Genomic DNA, 22,739 nt, shown 5'->3' on the forward strand with positions numbered 1-22,739 from the left:
CCCACTCATTTTCCTATGTTTTCTATCTGTGGAGAAAGGTAGTGTGTGAGGTTTGGTTTGGCGTGGAGAGCCTTGTTGGGACTGGATGAGGCATGTGCGGTGCAGCTCGGTGCATTGGGAGGCATTGCAGGCTCAGGTGCGCAGGCATGCCGCGGGACCAGGTGCAGGCAGGTGTGTGCCGCGGGCATTGCAGGCAGGTGTGTGCCGCGGGACCAGGTGCGGCTCTGTACGGCCTGGGGGCGCTGAGTGACAGGCGGGCCCGGGAGCGTGTCGCTGGTGGCGGTGACGCGGGTGGGCGGGGCTGCCCTGGGTGCACTTGGTGACGTAATTGGGAGCGACGTAATGAGGCATGGGGCAGGGCTGAGACGTGATGACGTGCTGCGTGATTACATAATGGAGCGGGGCTGAGACATGGTGACGTATAGGGCGGGACTGAAACATGGTGATGTAATAGGGGCGGGGCTGTGAAGTGATGACGTATGTGGGCGGGGTTGTGACGTTATGCCGTAATGCGTGACGTGTGTGGCGCGGCGGGGGCCGGTAGCGGTTGGTGAGGGGGAGGGGCGGGGGCGGGGCTGGATCCGGCACGGACGGTTGGCGTTTGGTGAGGGGTGGGGCGGGGGCGGGGGCTGATACTTGGTGACGTCATGACGTGAGGGGCGGGGCTGGGTCTGGCGGCGGTTGGCGGTTTGGTGAGGGGTGGGGCGGGGCTGAAACGTGGTGACGGCATGACGTGGGGGGCGTGGCGGCGACGGTGAATGAGTGAACAACACGGGGCCGGGGGGGGGGGGGGGGGGGGGGAAGCAGCGTCACCGGATGGTGATGGGGGTGAGGAGTGGGGGGAGCAGGGTGATGGAGCATTGGGGGGGCAGGGTGGGGGGATGGGGGTGGGTGGGTGGGGGGGGGTTTGAGGGGGTGGGGGGGGGGGGGGGGTTTGGAAACCAGGGTGGGGGGAGGGGGGTGAGGGATGGAGGAGGGGGGGGGGGAGGGGGAGGGGGTGGTCTGGGATAGGTGTGTGGGGGTTTAAGGCAGGGTGGGGGTCTTGGGGGCATGGGTGGAGGGGGGGAGGGGTGGTTTAGGAGAGTGAGGGGGCAATGATGGTCGTGGAGGGTGGGGATTGTAAATGTTTTAATTTCTGAATTGGGCTAAATTTCAGAATTCCTTCCAGTATGTGACGTATGGAAGAGATGTTGAGCCCAGTGGTGGAAGCTGCTGAATCTCACCCTCCCCACCCCCGTTACAGGTAACGTTAGCCTATCGTTGACATCACATCTACCCACACTCAGGCCAGCTTCCTTGCTGGTTAACGATTCACAGATAGACAGCCAGCTGCGTGGCTGGGTGGGGAGCTTATCTCAGCAAATAATGGACACGTATTTCATGTCTCAAAACAAGTCCAAGCATGTAAGGAGAGAGTTTATGTGTTTTCCATATAGTATTTTCCAATGTTAGTAGATCAATTCTGTATAAATGCCAGGCGCCATCAATAAGCTGAAGACAGAAGCAAAAAGCTGGCATAAGTCAGCGGTTCAGGTAGCATCACTGGAGAAAATGAATAGGTGACGTTTCGATTGAGACCTTATTCAGACTGCCATCGGTAGCATGCAGCTAGATGTGGGTTTATAACCTCGGAGCCATTAGCGTGCAGAGCTGCTTCTGCCCATATCGATCCTTTTTATAATGTAGACTTCCGCGCTGACCAGCGATCCCTGCACATTAACACCATCCTACACCCACTAGGGTCAATTTTTACATTTACTAAGCCAATTATACTACAAAGCTGTACATCTTTGGAGTGTAGGTGGAAACCAAAGATCTCGGAGAAAACCCACGCAGGTCACGGGGAGAACGTACTCCGGATGGAACCCGGGTCTCCGGCGCTGCATTCGCTGTAAGGCAGCAACTCTACCGCTGCGCCACTGACCACCCACTTACCAATTCCATTGTGAGATTTTCATGGAGAAATGAATGATTGACAATATAGAACAGTGAAGCAAAGGAACAGGCTCTTCGGCCCACAATCTCAACATGATGCATGGACATGACGGGTGTCAGGGGTTATGGGGAGAAGGCAGGAGAATGGGGTTAGGAGGGAGAGATAGATCAGCCATGATTGACTGGTGGAGTAGACTAGATGGGCCGAATGGCCTAATTATGTTCCTGTCACTTATGACAACGTCAAATTATACTAATCTCCTCTGCCGGCGCATAATCCATATCCCTCCATTGTCTGTACATCTCTGTGCTAATCTAAACGCCTCTTAAACGCCACTGTAGTAACTGCCTCCACCACCACCCCCGGCAGCAAGTGCCAAGCAATAGACAATAAGTGCAGGAGGAGGCCATTCGGCCCATCCAGCCAGCACCGCCATTCAATGTGATCATGGCTGATCATCCACAATCAGTACCCCGTTCCTGCCTTCTCCCCATAGCCCCTGACTCCGCTATCTTTAAGAGCCCTATCTAGCTCTCTCAAGAAAGCATCCAGAGAACCGGCCTCCACCGCCCTCTGAGGCAGAGAATTCCACAGACTAACAACTCTGTGTGAAAAAGTGTTTCCTCAATTAAATGCCTTACCATTTATTCTTAAACTGTGGCCCCTGGTTCTGGACTCCCCCAACATTGGGAACATGTTTCCTGCCTCTAGCGTGTCCAAACCCTTAATAATCTTATATGTTTCAATAAGTATCCCTCTCATCCTTCAAAATTCCAGTGTTTCCAAGTCCAGCCGCTCCAATCTATCAGCATATGACAGTCCTGCCATCCCTGAATTAACCCTATGAATCTACGCTGCACTCTCTCAATATCAAGAATGTCCTTCCTCAAGCTTGGAGACCAAAACTGCACACAATACTCCAGGTGTGGTCTCACTAGGGCCCTGTACAACTGCAGAAGGACCTCTTTGCTCCTATACAGGCACCCACCATCCTCTGTGTAAAAGCAAACTTGCCCCGTATGTCTCCTTTAAACTTTCCCCATCTCACCTTACAGCTCTGCCCTCTAGTATTTAATTTTTCCATCCTATTCTTGGTTATCATTCATACTCTAACTATACTCTGATAAAGGAACTGATACTTGTGAAAAAGAGAAGTGTGCTGGTGATGTTTGTGTTCCACTTAAGTTGAGGTTTAAATTCACAGTGCATTTTTACTGTAAATAGAATTAAAGTTCGTCAAAATGCTTCCTCTTTCATGGTTATTTTAAATACTCCATAGCAGAGGGAATAGGAAAGGTGGATTGAAAGTTTAGACATGGAGATGGAGAGAACATGATATTTACTTATGCCATCATCGCTTGTGTTTGGTGTTCCTTGCACGGTTTTGTGTTATTATCACAACTTGATGTCGAGCAGAGGTCCCTGGTAGCTCTGAAGGAGGTTTGGCCTTGGGTTGTAACCAAATCCAGTTCAACTGGAAACAAACAAATTACATTTGTAATCCTCTGGTAAATATCAATGCTGGAACAAGCTGTGGCAGAGTGAGCAGTGAGCCATTTACTGTTGGAAGACAACAGATGCATCTGGTGCACACAGGAGCTGCTCACACTGCCAGTCGCTGGGCCTCAGGCAGACACTGGTGTTATCCAGCCTCACGGCAATGGACCCTTACAGGTACATGCCAGCACACTCAGATGTAGTGTCCAGTTTTAATTATATGTAAGTAAGTAAGTAAGTAAGTAAGTAAATTTTATTTATATAGCACGTTTAAATCAACTCGCGTTGAAACCAAAGTGCTTTACATCGAAGAAATAATTAGGTTTCCGTACATAGAAAAATTAAAAAAAGAAAAATGACACAACACATTATAGAATTCAACATGAACGTCCCCCCACAGCAGAATCAAAATGTTCCACTGTGGGGAAAGGCAACAGAAAGTTCAGTCCTCTGATCACCCGAGGTTGGGGCCTATTGTGGCCTCCGCAGCCAGTCTGATGTTTTCAGGCCCTCTTGCCGGATGATGGAGAAACACTCCTCAGCGGCTTGGAAGATATAGTTGAAAGTATAAAAATGTATAGTCTCAAAGTTTAATGTGGAAAGTCTAAAGGGAGATGAAGAAATGGCAGGCGTGTGTCAAGTCTTTGATTGTGTTGGCTGCTTTCCTGAGGCGGGGTGAAGTGTAGGTGGAGTTGATGCAGTGGGTCAGGTCTGTGGGATGCACTGGGCTACATTAACATTCTCTGCAGTTTCTTGCAGTCTTGGGCAGAGCTGTGATGCATCCCGACAGTATGCTTTCTACAGTACATCTGTAGAACTGTCCAAGAGTCACTGGAGACTCGCTGAATTTCCACAATCTCCTCAGGAAGTAGCGTTATTGCCTTCTTGGCTGTGTAGGATTGTGTATGTGTGAGGATCTCTGGTCGCTGTGGACTCGGTGGGCCAAAGGGCCTGTTTCTGTGCTGCATCTCATGTTGTTTAGTTCATGCTTAGGTTACAGGTACAGCACAGATATTGCTTGGGAAAACTTTCAATAGACAATAGGTGCAGGAGTAGGCCATTCGGCCCTTCGAGCCAGCACCGCCATTCAATGTGATCATGGCTGATCATCCCCTATCAGTACCCCGTTCCTGCCTTCTCCCCATATCCCCTGACTCCACTATCTTTAAGAGCCCTATCTAGCTCTCTCTTGAAAGTATCCAGAGAACCTGCCTCCACCGCCCTCTGAGGCAGAGAATCCTACAGACTCACCACTGTCTGTGAGAAAAAGTGTTTCCTCGTCTCCGTTCTAAATGGCTTACCCCTTATTCTTAAACTGTGGCCCCTGGTTCTGGACTCCCCCAACATCGGGAACATGTTTCCTGCCTCTAGCGTGTCCAAGCCCTTAACAATCTTATATGTTTCAATGAGATATCCTCTCATCCTTCTATACTCCAGAATATATAAGCCCAGCTGCTGCATTCTCTCAGCATATGACATGCCCGCCATCCCGGGAATTAACCTTGTAACCTTTCCTTGACGCGCTTTATAAATTCTGCCCCATCGAAACTCAGCTTTACAACATTTCCAGTTAATATGAGGGACCTTAAAATCACCTACAGCCTGACTGCTCTTCCAGCTGTCTGTCAAAGCCCCACATGTTTGCACAAATTCCCACTGACTATTGTAGGGAAATGATCACCACCTTCTTATCACTCAGTTCCACTCCTAAAGCTTGGGCGTAGAATCCCCAAGGAATGTCCTCCCTCTGTTACATAGAAACATAGAAAATAGGTGCAGGGGGAGGCCATTCGGCCCTTCGAGCCAGCACCGCCATTCAATGTGATCATGGCTGATCATCCACAATCAGTACCCCGTTCCTGCCTTCTCCCCATATCCCCTGACTCCGCTATCTTTAAGAGCCCTATCTAGCTCTCTCTTGAAAGTATGTGATAATCACCCTGTTGTGATGTTCACCCAGTTCGTCCACATACTCCTCCTCTTACCACCGCCTCAATCACACCTGCAGTGTCTTCAGTCAACGCTGTCTCTTTCTAAAGCTCACGGTGACTTCCTTGCACTTACTCTCAGCATATTTGTAAATGCAGACTCCTGAATGAAACCACTTCCTCAATCTGCCCTTCCACTTTCTCCGAATGATCCCTGTTGATGGATCTGCCACTCTCGTTTACAATAGTGCTTTATTTTGTATTGATTTTCCTACCGATCAGATGCTGATAGTTTATGGCACCTTTTGTTTTAGTTTTCCAACATGCGCAGATTTTTGCCTTTCTCAACTCTTGGTTTCTATCTCCTTCCCAGACATTTCCTTCCTTCCCTTTGGTGGTTGTTCATTGACCTGAACCTTTCTCTCGGATTCTCTCTCCACGGTTGCATGTTTGGGAGGTGCTGTTGCAAGGGTCCTGGGTGCAAGAATGTAGTGCGCTGCACTGGTGGTGAAGCATGCCAATGTCCTGGGTGGTGTGGAGCTGCTTGAGTGTTGTTGCGGCTGCACTCATGCAGACAAGGGGAGAATGTTCCATCACCCTCCATAGTTGTTCCTTGGAGATGATGGCAAGGCTTTGGACTGTCAGATGGTGAGATGGTGATTGCTCTTGTGGCCATGGTATATACAATGAGTGGGCAGCAGGCTTCACTGTGTTAATGCAGGACAACTGTGCCACCTTTACTTATAGTCGGGCAAGTACCAACAAAGTACCAAGGGTTGGCACGGTGGCGCAGCGGTAGAGTTGCTGCCTCACAGCGCCAGAGACCCGGGTTCCATCCTGACTACGGGTGCCGTCTGTATGGAGTTTGAACGTTCTCCCTGTGAGCTGTGTGGGTTTTCTCCGAGATCACCTGTTTAGTCCCACACTCCAAAGACGTACAGGTTTGTAGTTTAATTGGCTTGGTATAACTGCAAAGTTGTCCCTAGTGTGTTTAGGATAGTGTTGGTGTGCGGGGATTGCTGGTTGGCGTGGACTGAATGGGCTGAAGGGCCTGTTTCCACACTGTATCTAAACTAAGCTGTGCCAGCTTTATTCTTGGTTTGCTCATAATCAGGCAAGTACCAAGAGTTGTTCCTCATGTCGACTAATATGGTCATGCATGAATCCTGCTCCTACAGTTTGAATCCAGAACTCAACACCAAGGAATTACAATTCCATGATTTTTCTTGATGCAAGTTACAGCAACGTGACAAAACCCCAAGAGAAAACTTTCCCAAGACTTCCCCTATCCACCTGTAGGACTACGTGAGGAATAACGTTATCTCAGTTCAGTTTAGTTTATTGTCACGTGTACCGAGCTACAGTGAAAAGCTTTTGTTGCGTGTTATCCAGTCAGCAGAAAGACAATACAGGTGCACAACCTTTTATCCGAAAGCCTTGGGACCAGACACTTGTCGGATTTCGGACATTTTCGGATTTCCGAATGGAAGATTTTTAGCGTAGATTAGGTAGCGTAGATTAGGCGACTTGAAAAGTCTGGAGCGACTGCCTCCTCCCCGGAGACCGGGGAATCATTGCATAAATGTTAGTCAGTTAGTATGGAGGGATTTTATGTGGTGGTGGTGGTGGGGTGGGTGGGTGAAGGGGGAAACTTTAATTCTTCGTCCCCTATCTGGTCGGCGACTCCCAACATCGCGGAGCTGGGGGCTCCGTCCGGCTGCGGGCGGCGCCGGTTGTAGCTCCGACCCCGGCAACTCTACCCCTGGCTGCGAGGCGCTCCAAGTCCAGCGCGCCGCCCGCGATCGGACGCCCCCCACCCCAGCTCCGCGAATGTTGGGAGAAGGCGGCCTCCGTGCCCTGGAGCTTACCGCACAGCGACCCGGTAAGGCATTGCCCGCTTCCCGCTGGTATCCCAGCGCTGCGACGCCGCCGACTCCCAACATTTGCGGTGCTGGGGTGGGGGGCGTCCGGCCGCGGGTGGCGCTGGATTTGGAGCACCTCGCAGCCAGGGGTAGAGTTGCCGGGGTCGGAGCTACAACCGGCACCGCCCGCAGCCCCACCGGCCACAGCGCTGCAGAGCTTACTGCACGGCGACCCGGTAAGGCGTTGACCGTTCCCTGTCTCTCCGACCAGGTAGGGGACTAAGAATTAAAGTTTACCCCTTCAACCCCCCCTTCACATAAAAGCCCTCCAAACTAACTGACTAACATTTAATCAATGATTTACAGATGTTTAAGTGTCTCCTCGGTCTCCGGGGAGGAGGCAGCCGCTACAGTAGTACAGACCTGGGTTGACCGTGGGTCGTTTCAGGTCAAGTTTGGCGCCAAACGCGAGCTTTGGTGTGCAGACGACATCCTGGAAAAAATGGCCGGTTTTCGGAGTTTTTCGGTTTCCGGAACACCGGATAAAAGGTTGTGCACCTGTACATGATTACAATCGAGCCGATACATGATAAAGGAATAATGTTTACCTGGGCTCATGGAACATGAAATTGCCTGTTGCCTTCATTGCGTTAAACAATCTCAGTAAGGACAGTGAAAGGTTTGGAGCTGAGGGAAGGGAAAAGCTGAAAGGATCCACTTGGATAATGTAAGGTTACAGACACAGGAACTGCAGGTTTAGTTTAGAGGTAGAGCACGGAAACAGACCCTTCAGCCCACCAGGCCCGCGCCGACCAGCGATCCCCGCACATTCACACTATCCTACATCCACTAGGGACACTGTTTACATTTACCAAGACAATTAACCTACAAACCTGCACGTCTTTGGAGTGTGGGGGGAAACCCACGCAGGTCTCGGGGAGAAGGTACAAACTCCGTAGAGACAGCACCGGTAGTTGGGATGCAACCCGGGTCTCTGGCGCTGCATTTTGCTGTAAGGCAGCAACTCTACCGCTGCACCACCATCGAGCAAAACACAAAGTGCTGGAGGAACTTGATGGGTCAGGCAGCATCTATGGACGGGAGACACATTTTGGATCAGGACTCTTCAGGCTGAGGGGCGATAGTGGGTTTCGTAGACCCAAATGTTGTCTGTCCATTCCCTCTGCCGATGCTGCCTGACCTGCTAAGTTCCTCCAGCACTTTGAATTTTGCCTAAGGTAGGGTCAGGTTTGATTTGATGACTACCCATGGCAAGTAATAACTGACAATTCAGATAAGTCCCTTTAAGATAGAAACATAGAAATTAGGTGCAGGAGTAGGCCATTCGGCCCTTCGAGCCCGCACCGCCATTCAATATGATCATGGCTGATCATCCAACTCAGTATCCCGTACCTGCCTTCTCTCCATACCCCCTGATCCCCTTAGCCACAAGGGCCACATCTAAGTCCCTCTTAAATATAGCCAATGAACTGGCCTCAACTACCCTCTGTGGCAGAGAATTCCAGAGAATCACCACTCTCTGTGTGAAAAAAGTTTTTCTCATCTCGGTTTTAAAGGATTTCCCCCTTATCCTAAAGCTGTGACCCCCTTGTCCTGGACTTCCCCAACATCGGGAACAATCTTCCTGCATCTAGCCTGTCCAACCCCTTAAGAATTTTGTAAGTTTCTATAAGATCCCCTCTCATATCAAGGACGCTGTGCGCCCCCCCCCCCCCCCCCCCCCCCCCCCCCCCCCCCCAATTATGAGTATATGCATTATGAGAGGCATAGAGAGGGTAAACAGAACATTATTCCAGAGTAGACAAAAATGCTGGAGAATCTCAGCGGGTGAGGCAGCATCTGTGGAGCAAAGGAAATAGGCGACGTTTCGGGTCGAGACCCTTCGAGGGTGGTGATGTCAAATACTAGAGAGCATCTTTTTAAACTGAGGGGCAAAGTTTAAAAGCTGTGAGAGGCATGTTTTTTTACATGGGGGGTGGTGAGTGGCTGGAACGTGCTTCAGTGGGTGGTGGTTTGTGTGGATGTGATAGTGGTGACCAAGAGGTTTTTGGTTTACCACATAGACATGCAGGGAATGAAGATATGGATCACGTGCAGGCAGAGGAGTTGGTCTTGGCATCTGGTTCAGCAAAGCCATCGCGGGCTGAAGGGCCTGTTCTTGTGTTGTACTGTTCTGTGGTGTGAGATACGTCGGGCAGCAGATGGTCGCTGCTGATAATGAGCAGGGCTGGGACCACAATTCAATTAGGAGAACATTTCAGCTCTAATTTGCGTAACTTCAGCCACTCGAACATACTGCTCCTGATTGTGTTTTTCTTGCGTTTCATTTTGTGTGTGTTTTCCTGCAGGTAGCGTGTAATTGCTGGAGTAGCGATCTTCACGTGATCGCTGGCTGTTCCTGCTGTTTGCAAGTTCTTCACCACGCGACCACAAGTTTAATCGGTTACAGCTCGAGCTTCAACTGGGCACGATGCATTCTGTTGACAGAATGAAACCTCTCCCCAGCGCCGATGTTTCTGAAAGCATTTTTGACATGAACTATTTATCTTGGCAAGTCCGGGGCAAGCTGATAGCTGCCGGCTTCCTGTTCTACTTTGGGGTCTTTATTTTCTCGCACGTGCTAAGCCTCGCTCTGTCACTGACCTACCGCTCACTGGCAGCCAAGGAGAGGGTGTTCTGGAACCTGGCTGTCAGCCGTGGGGCGTTTGGGATCCAGAGCATGGTGGCTGGGCTCTGGGCTCTGCTGAAGGATCCCGTGCTGCAGGCTGACAGGATGTTCGGCCAACAGAGCTGGAGTTGGTTCAACGTCCTCACAGCGTTTGGTTTCTTCACGTTTGAGAACGCAGCTCTTCACGGCTCCAACGTGGTCTTCGGAAGCTTTGACGCCGCCCTGGCAATCCACCACTTCTTTGCCGTGTCTGGGTTTGGCAGTGTCTTGGTGTGGGACACAGTTGGCCACTACCTGCCGATGCTGATACTGCTGCTGGAGATGAGCACCCCTTTCACCTGCGTCTCCTGGATCCTGCTGAAGGTAAGGAGATCAGTGCTCCCCATCCCACACGAGTGACGTGCTCCGTACAAATAGCACCATCAAACTGGGAAGAATTTCTAACTTGGATAGTTGAGTTTAAATAGAGATGTAGCACGGAAACAGGCCCTTCGGCCCTCCCAGTTCGTGCTGACCAGCGACCCCCGTACTCTAACACTATCTTACACACACTCAGGACAATGTACAATTCTACCAAAGCCAATTAACCCACAAACCTGCACGACTTTGGAGTATGGGAGGAGCCTGGAGCCCAGCTGCTCCATTCTCTCAGCAACGTACAAACTGTACAGACAGGACCCGTGGTCAGGATTGAACCTGGGCCTCTGGTGCTGTGAGGCAGCAACTCTACCGTGTCAAAGTTGGTGATTTTTGTGGACAGAAGGAAGTGCAGGGTGATGATTTTCCAAAAGTCACAAAGTGCTGGAGTAACTCAGTAGGTGAGGCAGCATCTATGGAGAACGTGGATAGGCAACGTTTTGGGTCGAGATGCTCCGTCAGATTTTTGGTTTGATTCATTCTTTAGAAGTGGCAGCTGAGTGTGAAGGTGTTGATTTAGTTGCGATCTAATTGCTCTCCATGTGGATCGCTGTCACTCAATGTCTCCTTCATACGCAGCACATGTACAGCTCAACATCTGCACACTTAGCAACTGGCAACATATTAGTTTGTTACTCGTGATTCAAGCAATTTTATGCTTTAAAAAGTAAATTATTAAATTGAATGAGTGATGCAGAGCTGCCAAGTAGTACAGATTATCCGTATTTTGTACGGAAATGTGATCAGAATACGGATGTACGGATTTGCTTTGTCAAATATGTGTTTTTTAAAAATCGACCCAACTTCCTGTTTCATGCTTAAAAAAATGCAAGGTTACAAAAAGTCATACTGTAACTAAAAATGATAGCAGATTAAATCTATTAGTATTTTAAATTTCAAGATCTGGATGATTATTTTTGTAAGCTTTGACCTGCCTGTCCCGCTACAGGTTTAAACAGCGCTGTCAGTTTAGCACGTGGGAATTTAAATAAACAGCGCTATGGGTTCTAATTATAGCGCTACCAGCTGGAATGCTATTGCCTTTACACATAGCGCTATGAGCTTTACACATGGGTCACAGACTGTTCGGGGAGGGAGAAGGAGAAGGAGAGAGGGAGTGATAGGGAGGGAGGGAATAAGAAAGGGAGGGAGAAAAAAGGGAGGGAGAGAGGGAGAGGGAGGGAAAGAGAGGAAGGAGGGAGAGAGAGAGGGCGGCTTCCAAAATGGCTTCTACATCATAATTTGATGCTAAAAGCAGGAACAGCCGTTCAAACAGAAGTATACAAAGAGATGGCAATGAATGCACTGTCAAGTAAGGTGCGTAGAAGACGTCAATTGGTAGCAAAGTTATGCATTCTTGTACTCTTACATGGGTATGACCGCACATAAAAAACACATTTTTTGCAGCAAAATGGGACTGCGTAAAAATACTGATTTCCTCAGCAAAATGCTGATTTTCAGGTACTAGAATACTGATATACTCTGACAAAACTTGGCAGCTATGGTGATGTTCTAAGAATGTATAAAAGTGTATAAAATCATGAGGGGAATAGATAAAGTGAATGCACAGAGTCTTTTCCCCAAAGTAGGGGAATTAAGTACCAGAGGACATATTTTTAAAGTGAGGGACGAAAGATTTAATAGGAACCTGAAGGGCAACTTTTTCATATGGTACAAGCTGCCAGAGGAGCTAGTTGAGGCAGGGACTACCACAACATTGAAAAGACATTTAGACAGGTACATGAATAGGAACGGTTTAGTGGGATATCGGCTAAACGCGGGCAGGTGGGGCTAGTGTAGTTGGGGCATTGTGGTCGGCATGGGGAAGTTGCGCTAAAGCACCTGTTTCCAAGCTGTATGACATTAAGGCTCAAATAAAGTATAACAGAAGTTCTGTCTTATTGTATTAAGGGACATTTTGCAAAGGGGTCAATTCTCCTCTTGATCACTTCTTGATTAGTATGGGTGTCGGAATTAAGGGGAGAGGGCAGGAGAATGGGGTTGAGAAGAAAAGATAAATCAGTCATGATTTAATGGCGGAGTAGACTTGATGGGCCGAATGGTCTAAACCTGTTTATGGATAGGTGACGTTTCAGGTCAAGACCTTTCAGAATGGGATTGAGAGGGAAAGATAGATCAGCCATGATTGAATGGCAGAGTGGACCTGATGGGCCGAATGGCCTAATTCTGCTCCTATCACTTATGAACTTATGAATAATAATAATAATAATATATTTTATTCTCATTGCGCATAGGTGTCATAACTTAAACAACTAATAAAATGTAGATACCCAGAGAAACATGATTTATAAAAAGAACAGTAAAGCAGTCTAAAGTGCAAATGTGTCTGTGCCGGGTCGATGTGCGACGTGACCATCCGAGGGAGACAGTCCATGGGGGTGGATGGGGGGCCGGTTCAGAGCCGCGATAGCTCTGGGGATGAAGCTGTTTCTGAGTCTGGAGGTGCGGGCGTAGAAGGCCTTGTAACATCTGCCGGAGGGAAGTAGTTCGAACAGTCCATTACAGGGGTGTGAGGAGTCTTTATGGATGCTGACGGCCTTCCTGAGGCACCGTGTGTGGTAGATGCCCTCCAAGGCTGGTAGCTGTGCCCCAATGATCCTCTGCACTCTGTGGACGACTCGCTGAAGAGCTCTCCTCTCCGCCTCCGTGCAGCTGAGATACCACACAGAGATGCCATACGTTAATATGCTCTCTGTGGTGCAGCGGTAGAAGGTTGTCAACAGCTGTTGGGGCAGACCAGTCTTTTTTAATGTGCCTTCTTGACCAGCGCAGCGGTGTTGGTGGACCATGTGAGGTCCTCTGAAATGTGAGTGCCCAGAAACTTAAAGCTGGACACTCTCTCCACACTGTCCCTGTAAATGGAGATTGGGGCGTATTCTCCATTATGGGACCTCCTGAAGTTGATAATCAGCTCCTTGGAAGTGTTTAGTGACAAGTTGTTACGTGTGCACCAGTCCGCCAGGTTCTGCACCTCTGCCCTGTATTTAGTTTCATCACCGTTGGTGATCAGCCCAATCACTGTTGTGTCGTCTGCAAACTTGACGATGGTGTTGGTGTCGAATGCAGGAACACAGCCGTGAGTGAAGAGGGAGTAGAGTTTGGGGCTTAGTACACAGCCCTGTGGTGTGCCGGTGCTCAGGGTGATAGTGGAGGACAGGTGCGGGCCCAGTCTCACTGCCTGCGGTCGCTCCGTCAGAAAGTTCAGGATCCAATCGCTTATCGGCGAGCTGAGGCCTAGCTGGTGGAGTTTGGTGGTGAGCTTGGTGGGGATGACCGTGTTGAATGTAGAGCTATAGTCAATGAAGAGCATCCTCACGCAAGTCTAGAATGACCCAGACTTAGTCTGAAAAAGGGTCCTGGCCCGAAACGTCACCTATCCATGTTCTCCACAGATGCTGCCTGACCCGCTGAGTTACTCCAGCACTCTGTGAAATGTCACCTATCCATGTTCTCCACAGATGCTGCCTGACCCGCTGAGTTACTCCAGCACTCTGTGTGTTTTTGTGTAAACCGGCATCTGCTGTTCCGTGTTTCTATATTAACGGTTTCTCTGGACACTGATGCTGCCTGATGGGACTGTGTGACGACCTTTCAGAGAATGTTTGAGTTTCTGGTATGTGCTGTTGGATGGAATAGTTTATTGCCCTGCATTAAAGCAACAATTTCTAGTGCCCAGCATAACATCTACTGAACTAATACTGTGGATGAAAGCTCCTAATTCACAGAAGTCAGGTTTGAGATATGAAACAGTACACTGTTCAGTCGTAGGTAGATAAAAAATGCTGGATAAACTCAGCGGGTGAGGCAGCATCTTTGGAGCGAAGGAAATAGGTAACGTTTCGAGTCGAGACCCTTGAAGGTGAGGCAGCATCTATGGAGCGAAGGAATAGGTGACGTTTCGGGTCGAGACCCAAAGGGTCTCGACCCGAAATGTCACCTATTCCTTCGCTCCATAGATGCTGCCTCACCCGCTGAGTTTCTCCAGCATTTTTGTCCACCTTCGTTTTTTCCAGCATCTGCAGTTCCTTCTTAAACTGTTCAGTCGTCTTCACTCTGCTAACTCTTAGTTCATTGAATGTTTCATAGCTTCGTGTGTATAAAGTGTACTAAGGTCAAGATAAGACTGGATATCTTTAAAAACCTTAAAACTGGAAAGGCACGAGGGTGCTAGAAAGCTGGCAACTCTGTGTACAGCCTCATTGCAATTCTTGCACTACGAGCATTACACTCCTGTACTTGGGTGTGATTATGCTTATGTCGAACAAGATGTTATTGAATTGTTTGCAATACGAAGCATTTCACTGTTTCTTGGTTCATGTGACCATAACGTTCCATTGAATAACCAAGGGATACAAGTGAAAATACGCAACCATGTTTAAGGGCGGCACAATGATGCAGCGGAGTGTTGCTGACTCACAGTTCCAGCAATCCGGCTTCTAATCCTGACCTCGGGTGCTGTCTGTGTGGAGTTTGCACGTTCTCCCTGTGACTGTGTAGGTTTTCTCCAGGTGCTTTGGATTTTCCCCCACATCCCAAAGACGTGTGGGTTAATCGGCCCTCTGTAAATTGCCCCTTGTGTGTAGGGAGTGGATGAGAAAGTGGGATAACATCGATCAGATTAGGAAAAGGGGAGATGCAACGAATCCTGGGTGTCCTGGTACATCAGTCACTGAAAGTAAGCATGCACGTACAGCAGGCAGTGAAGAAAGCGAATGGCATGTTCGCCTTCATAACGATTCGATTTCAGTATAGGAACAAGGGGTCCTACTGCAGTTGTACAGGGACCTGGTGAGACCACACTTGGAGTATTGTGTGCAGGTTAGGTCTCTTAATTTGAGGAAAGACATTCTTGCTATTGAGGGAGTGCAGCGTAGGTTTACAAAGTTAATTCCCGGGATGGCGGGACTATGGTGAGAGGGGATCTTATAGAATTTAGGATGAGAGAGAATCTTATATAATTTAGGATGAGAGGGAATTTTTTCGAAAAATATAAAATAATTTTTAAGGGATTGGACAGGCTAGATGCAGAAACATGTTCCCCATGTTGGGGGAGTCCAGAACCAGGGGTCACAGTTTAAGAATAAGGGGTAGGCCATTTAGAACACATAGACACATAGAAAATAGATGCAGGAGTAGGCCATTCGGTCCTTCGAGCCAGCACCGCCATTCAATATGACCATGGCTGATCATCCAAAATCAGTACCCCGTTCCTGCTTTCTCCCCTTGATTCTGTTAGCCCTGAGCTAGATCTAATTCTGATAGTAGAATGAGGCCATTCAGCCTATCAAGTCTACTCAGCCATTCAATCATGGCTGATCTATCTTTCCCTCATAACCCCATTCTCCTGCCTTCCCCCCACAATCCATGACAGCCGCACTAATCTCTGGCGCTGTTAGGAAGCAACTCTAATGTTGTGCCACAGTGCCGTTCCAAAATTCCCACTGCGTGTGAATTTTAATATCCCAGCTCAGCTTTAAACCTGGGAATGGGAAGGGTAATTTTATATTGAAAATAGAAACTAGAACAATGGAGATTTAGGGGGGGCACAAGTAAACGCAGAATTACGGGGGGCTGCCCATGAGAGAGAGAGAGAGATTTAGTGTGTCCATAAGTGAGTGAGGTTAAATATATAAAATGATGAGAGGGATAGATTCTTGACTCCACTATGGGCAAAAGATTCTGTGCATCTACCCGATCTTTTCCTGAGATGAGGACAATCTTTTTCAGCCAGAGAGTTGTGAATCTGTGGAATTCTCTGCCACAGAAGGCAGCGGAGGCCAATTCACGGGAGAGTTAGATTTAGCACTTAGGCCTAACAGAATCAAGGGATATGGTGAGAAAACAGGAACAGGGTTCTGATTGGGGATGATCAGCCATGATCATATTGAATGGCGGTGCTGGCTGGAAGGGCCGAATGGCCTCCTCCTGCACCTATTGTCCGTTTCTATGAACTAGTGTGAAAGGGTGATGGATGAGTGGGCGTACTCGCTGGGGTAGGGCCTGTTTCCATGTCTTATCTGTGAACCAAAAGTGTTTTATTTGACTGTGTGCATGCACTAGAGTGTGGATGAATATTTCATGCTGTCATTGTGACTTGTGTGGGTGTAGGTGTGACACCATGATGCCAGTGTGTGCTAGCAGGCTCCAACGGGACAGACAGACACATGCTGAAAAAGATTAGTTAAAACAAATGTAGGTCCCTTGCAGTCAGAAACGGGTGAATTGATCATAGGGAACAAGGACATGGCAGACCAATTGAATAACTACTTTGGTTCTGTCTTCACTAAGGAAGACATACAAAATCTGCAGAGGACCGGGGGTCAAATGAGATGGAGGAACTGAGTGAAATCCAGGTTAGTCGGGAAGTGGTGTTAGGTAAATTGAATGGATTAAAGGCCGATAAATCCGCAGTGCCAGATGGGCTGCATCCCAGAGTACTTAAGGAAGTAGCCGTAGAAATAGTGGATGCATTAGTGATAATTTTTCAAAACTCTTTAGATTCTGGAGTAGTTCCTGAGGATTGGAGGGTAGCTAATGTAACCCCACTTTTTTTAAAAGGGAGGGAGAGAGAAAACGGAATTATAGACCAGTTAGTCTAACGTCGGTAGTGGGGAAACTGCTAGAGTCAGTTATTAAAGATGGGATAGCAGCACATTTGGAAAGTGGGGAAATCATTGGACAAAGTCAGCATGGATTTATGAAAGGTAAATCGTGTCTGACGAATCTTATAGAATTTTTCGAGGATGTAACTAGTAGAGTGGATAGGGGAGAACCAGTGGATGTGGTGTATCTGGACTTTCAGAAGGCTTTCGACAAGGTCCCACATAAGAGACTAGTATACAAACTTAAAGCACACGGTATTGGAGGTTCAGTATTGATGTGGATAGAGAACTGGCTGGCAGACAGGAAGCAAAGAGTAGGAGTAAACGGGTCCTTTTCACAATGGCTGGCAGTGACTAGTGGGGTACCGCAAGGCTCAGTTCTGGGACCCCAGCTATTTACGATATATATTAATGATTTGGACGAGGGAATTGAATGCAACATCTCCAAGTTTGCGGATGACACGAAGCTGGGGGGCAGTGTTAGCTGTGAGGAGGATGCTAGGAGGCTGCAAGGTGACTTGGATAGGCTGGGTGAGTGGGCAAATGCATGGCAGATGCAGTGTAATGTGGATAAATGTGAGGTTATCCACTTTGGTGGCAAAAACAGGAAAGTAGATTATTATCTGAATAGTGCCCGATTAGGAAAAGGGGAGATGCAACGAGACCTGGGTGTCATGATACACTAGTCATTAAAAGTAGGCATGCAGGTGCAGCAGGCAGTGAAGAAGACGAATGGTATGTTAACATTCATAGCAAAAGGATTTGAGTATAGGAGCAGGGAGGTTCTACTGCAGTTGTACAGGGTCTTGGTGAGACCACACCTGGAGTATTGCGTACAGTTTTGGTCTCCTAATCTGAGGAAAGACATTCTTGCCATAGAGGGAGTACAGAGAAGGTTCACCAGACTGATTCCTGGGATGTCAGGACTGTCTTATGAAGAAAGACTGGATAGACTCCGTTTGTACTCGCTAGAATTTAGAAGATTGAGGGGGGATCTTATAGAAACTTACAAAATTCTTAAGTGGTTGGACAGGCCTGATGCAGGAAGATTGCTCCCGATGTTGGGGAAGTCCAGAACAAGGGGTCACAGTTTAAGGATAAGGGGGAAATTTATTAGGACCGAGATGAGGAAAACCTTTTTCACACAGAGAGTGGTGAATCTCTGGAATTCTCTGCCGCAGAGGGTAGTTGAGGCTAGTTCATTGGCTATATTTAAGAGGGAGTTAGATGTGGCCCTTGTGGCTAAAGGTCTCAGGGGGTATGGAGAGAAGGCAGAAACGGGATACTGAGTTGGATGATCAGCCATGATCATATTGAATGGCGGTGCAGGCTCGAAGGGCCGAATGGCCTCTAGTCCTGCACCTATTTTCAATGTTTCAATGTTTCTATGTTTCCTCTCTCTCCACCAGGCTGGCTTGTCACACATTCGGCTGTGGAAATTGAACCAGTGGCTGATGATCCACATGTTCCACTGCCGCATGGTCCTCACGTACCACATGTGGTGGGTGTGCTGGCAGCACCTGGACACCATCCAGCGCCACGTCCCCACGCCACAGGCCGCGCTCTTCTTCCCCGGCCTCTTGCTGCTGACGTTCATCATCAACCCGTACTGGACCCGCAAGAAGACCCTGCAGCTCCTGAACCCTGTCGACTGGAACTTTGCCGCCGAGACCAAGGGAGTGGCCAATGGTGGCAGCGATGCAGCTGGCAAGAAAACAACATGAGGTGCAAATGCTGCGGGTTTGGGGATAAATGCGTGAAACATCATCTCTTGCAACTTAACGCTGACGGCAGTCTGGATCACCACTGTGTTCTAGATTTGGCATCTGATCACCCCTCCCCCCTCGCCCTCCTGTGGTGGGTGTGCTGGGAGCATCCGGAAAAAAATAACCTTTGATACACAATTTAAAATGTTCTCTTCCACTAACTGCTTACAGGAGAATTTAGATTAACACGACATGTCCTTGCAAATTGTAATCTGTGTGGATGTGGCCATGAGCCATGTTGCTGTATAATCTGTGTGGGTGTGGCCATGAGATGATGCCAGGAGGTCATGGCATGATGATGGTGCAGTAATGGTTAAACATGGCCGTGGAGGGCCTCGCAGTGAAATCCATTCACTTTAGACTTAACTGCCCGCATGACACGTTTAGAATGGAACTCATTTAACTAACTATTCATTCTTTAAATATTTTGTTACGCCATAGATTTGTCAAAAGTCTTTAATGTTTAAAGTTCATCCTCAGACGTGATACATCAAGGCAACTAAATGATAGCATTAATGTTTGCAGATTTTGAATATTGGGGGTGGCCACTGAAATGTTTACGCAATGTTCACGCCTGTTGTGTTCTCCGCTTCCTGTCATGTCATATGGTCTCATGTCATATGGTCTAAGTGATTGGAGCAGAATTAGGCCATTCAATGTTCATGGCTGATCTATCTGCTGCCGCCATTCTCCTGCCTTCTCCCCACAACCCATGACACAGAGTAGACTTGATGGGCCGAATGACCTAATTCTACTCCTATTCCTTATGACCTTATAACACCGTACTAATCAATCTTCTATCAATCTCCGCCTTAGAAATATCCATTACGGCCTCCACAGCCGTCTGTGGCAATGAATTCCACCCTCTGACTAAAGAAATGCCTCCTCATCTCCTACCTAAAAAATAGAAAAAATAGATGCAGGGGTAGGCCATTTGCCCCTTCGTGCCAGCATCAAAGGAACATCCTTCAATTCTGAGGCTGTGTCCTCTGGTCCTAGACTCTCCCACTAGTGGAAACATCCTCTCCACATCCACTCTATCCAGGCCTTTCACATCAACGCAGTATTTGCAGGAATCACTAACTTGTAAACACCATACGCAACACTCTGGGACAGGTTCTTATTTTGGCCCGAAGGAGTCATGCTAACTTTTTCAATTTAACTTTTATTTATCGCTCTCGATGTAGCTATTAATCGTTGAAGAGTATTTTACATTTTAAATATTTCTGTATTCCTGAAAGCCCAAAATATGTCCTGTTGTGCTTGCAAATCTGTTCAATTTAACCTTAATTACAAGCGATTGGCATGACAGTCAACTGCCTGTATGTTTATCTCTGTGTGTTACTGGGTATGATGATGATGATGATGAGGTAACTGGGGGAAGTCCTTCAAGAATACCCAAACTCTGCAATGGAACTGCAAATCAAACAGATTTTTACTAAACATCTAAGAAAAAGCTGGAGTAACTCAGCGGGACAGGCAGCATCTCTGGTGAGAAGGAATGGGTGATGTTTCGGGTCCAGACCCTTCTTTAGCCTAAAGAAAAAAGTAAACGTCAATTTTATTTGTCACATGCACCCAAAGATGCAGTGAAATGAATTTGCCAGCAGCGATACACTTAAAAAGAACACACAATACACAATAGAATTTAACACAAACATCCACCACAGCATTCTTCACTGTGGTGGAAGGCAACAAAGTTCAGTCAGTCCTCCTCCTTTGTTCACCCGTGGTCGGGACCATAAACCCTCCGTAGTCGCCGCTACAGACGGCCCGATGTACAGGCCCTCTGGTCGGGATGATCAAACCTCCAACGTCGTGACGGTCAAACACACTCCGCGGCTCGGAGGTCCCAAATTGGCACTTTCCTGCTGGAGACCGTGGCTTGACCCGAGTCTGGACCCAAAACATCACTCATTCCTTCTCTCCAGAGATGCTGCCTGTCCCGCTGAGTTACTCCAGCATTTTGTTTCTTAAACCAATATCTGCTTTTCCCACTTTACTAGACAACTCTTTGTCTCCGAGTTTTCCAGTGTTTTGGGGATATTACTTGGATCTGCAAATTGCCACTTGGCTAGTTTGCAAAGTCCTGCCATTGATTGATCCAATCACTGCAGAGTGCCTGATCCAGGCAATGACACAAGGTCTGGTTTGATTTGCAAATGTTCTAGTTCCTGGTACGGGCGATGACTTGTGTTGCTTTAGGAGGAACAAAGCACAATCCTTGCATTTCAATGCTGCCATTCCAGGAATTGTGTGTGTGTGTGTCGGTGAGCTGCTGTCCTATTTTAAGAGTTCAGAACAAGAATTAGAGCTGCTTCTGGAGTTGTTTTAAGAATGAGTTCTCCATGTCAGAAGAATGACAGTATTCATTGGCAAGATCATTTTGTATTTGAAGCACACTGAAGCACACTGATGATCGTTAGTTACCTGGGGCGTGCAGGTGAGTAACCTGGGGAGTGCAGGTGTGTTACCTGGGGCGTGCAGGTGAGTTACCTGGGGCGTGCAGGTGTGTTACCTTGGATGGCAGGTGTGTTACCTGCTTATACATCCTGCTACCTGACAGCGGGACTAGGCCCAGGTTGTGGGCTTGGCCACTAATGTAAGAGTTGCAGCTGCTATGTGTGGCACCTTTTAAATATTGACTTGAGATGAGTTATTTTGAAGGTATTTTTAAGTTTTGACAGACTTTAACTATTTAAGTTATTTAATCATTCTGCATTGGGCGAATGACTTTGACAAACAATTACCGGGACTCTCCAAGCCCAGCAAAGAGGTTTTTAAGCACAGCCATGTCACAGTTACTGAGAGGTGAGAGAAATAGTGTACGGGTTAGTTAATATAAGAAAGAGACTGCCAGAATCAAGTCCGGCTAGGCTTTGAAATTCAGTTACACAGCAAAGCACAGAGTGCTGGAGGAACTCAGCGGGTGGGTGGGTCAGTCAGGCAGCATCTGTGGATGGGCCGGACAGGCGACATTCTCGCTCGGGACCCTCCTCCAGACTGGACAAATTCTGTTTTCCAGCAAAATAGTTTGATAATGCGGTTTGTTTTGTTTGCAAAATGCAAAGTGCTTTTATTATTTTGTGTGACTGAAATGAACGTGTTTCACAACACGTACGGTGATAAATGCTACTGTGCAATACTCCAATAAACATCTTTAACCATAAGTAGCTTTCCCATGCCTTTATTCATTTGCTGCTGGATGTTTGGAGGAGCGGGGATGAAGATAAGATTTCTGGTCTACATTTTCTTATTATCTCCTGGTCAATATGAACAAACTCTTAAACACACAAAACATTCCATTCATCTTACAGGAATGACCTGCTGGGCAAACGTAACGTGGACAGGAACACTGGAGAAAAATGTAGAACAACTCAGAAGGCCAAGTACGGTATCAAAGGAATAGACAATAGGTGCAGGCGTTCAATCAAACAATTGAACCAAATGTTGTTTCTTTACAATCAAACAAGGAGGAAATAAAGGGGAGGTTGCTGTGTAGTGGCGCCCAAAGATTATAGAGCAGAGCAATATAGACCACTCCTCCGAAATCCAATGGACTGACGTGTAGTACATAACGGAACGTCACGGCCGCCATTTGTTGATGCCAAACGCAACATCTTTGGTAGCGGGGACGGACTCCACAGTTATACAATCTGCTCTTATATCAGGTCGCAGGGAAAAGCAAAGATAGTAGAGGCTCCTCTAGTATCTTTGGGAGAAGAGGACGTTTCCTCCGCTCCTGAGTTGATCCAGGACTGATTCACGGTTCCCCCGATAGCAGATGAAGGCGACCGGCGCACCCGAGGCAGCGGGCGGGCAATGCTCCTCTGGTATCTTTGGTGTAATCCATTCCAAAGATTGATCCACTCTATCATCTTCGTTGTAATACTATTACTATTGTATTGTATTATATGTTGACTGCTGCAATTTCGTTCAGATTTCTGAATGATAATAAAAGGCTATCTATCTAATCAGTGTTGTAAGGAACAGTGTTTTATATAGCATCGATCACTTCACA

General features: G+C 47.8%; 1 protein-coding gene across 2 annotated transcripts; it reads left to right on the top strand.

Moving 5' to 3' along the window:
* The first annotated feature begins 1,151 nt into the window (after positions 1 to 1,151).
* On the top strand, positions 1,152 to 22,536 carry cln8 (CLN8 transmembrane ER and ERGIC protein). Of its 2 annotated transcripts, none has more exons than XR_008722970.1 (4): positions 1,152 to 1,243; positions 9,593 to 10,275; positions 18,362 to 20,180; positions 20,672 to 21,123. XR_008722970.1 is itself a non-coding variant. In XM_055630872.1 (4 exons), exons 2-3 carry the CDS (start codon positions 9,715 to 9,717, stop codon positions 18,674 to 18,676), a joined length of 876 nt encoding a protein of 291 aa, XP_055486847.1. In that variant the 5' UTR covers positions 1,152 to 1,243; positions 9,593 to 9,714; the 3' UTR covers position 18,677; positions 22,036 to 22,536. The 2 variants fall into 2 exon arrangements, 1 of the variants encoding a protein (XP_055486847.1); XM_055630872.1 differs by lacking the exon at positions 20,672 to 21,123 and adding an exon at positions 22,036 to 22,536 and having other exon boundaries at positions 18,362 to 18,677.
* The last annotated feature ends 203 nt before the right edge of the window (positions 22,537 to 22,739 follow it).

This window comes from Leucoraja erinacea, unplaced genomic scaffold, assembly GCF_028641065.1.
Source record: "Leucoraja erinacea ecotype New England unplaced genomic scaffold, Leri_hhj_1 Leri_55S, whole genome shotgun sequence".
NCBI classification, from domain to species: Eukaryota; Metazoa; Chordata; class Chondrichthyes; order Rajiformes; family Rajidae; genus Leucoraja; species Leucoraja erinaceus.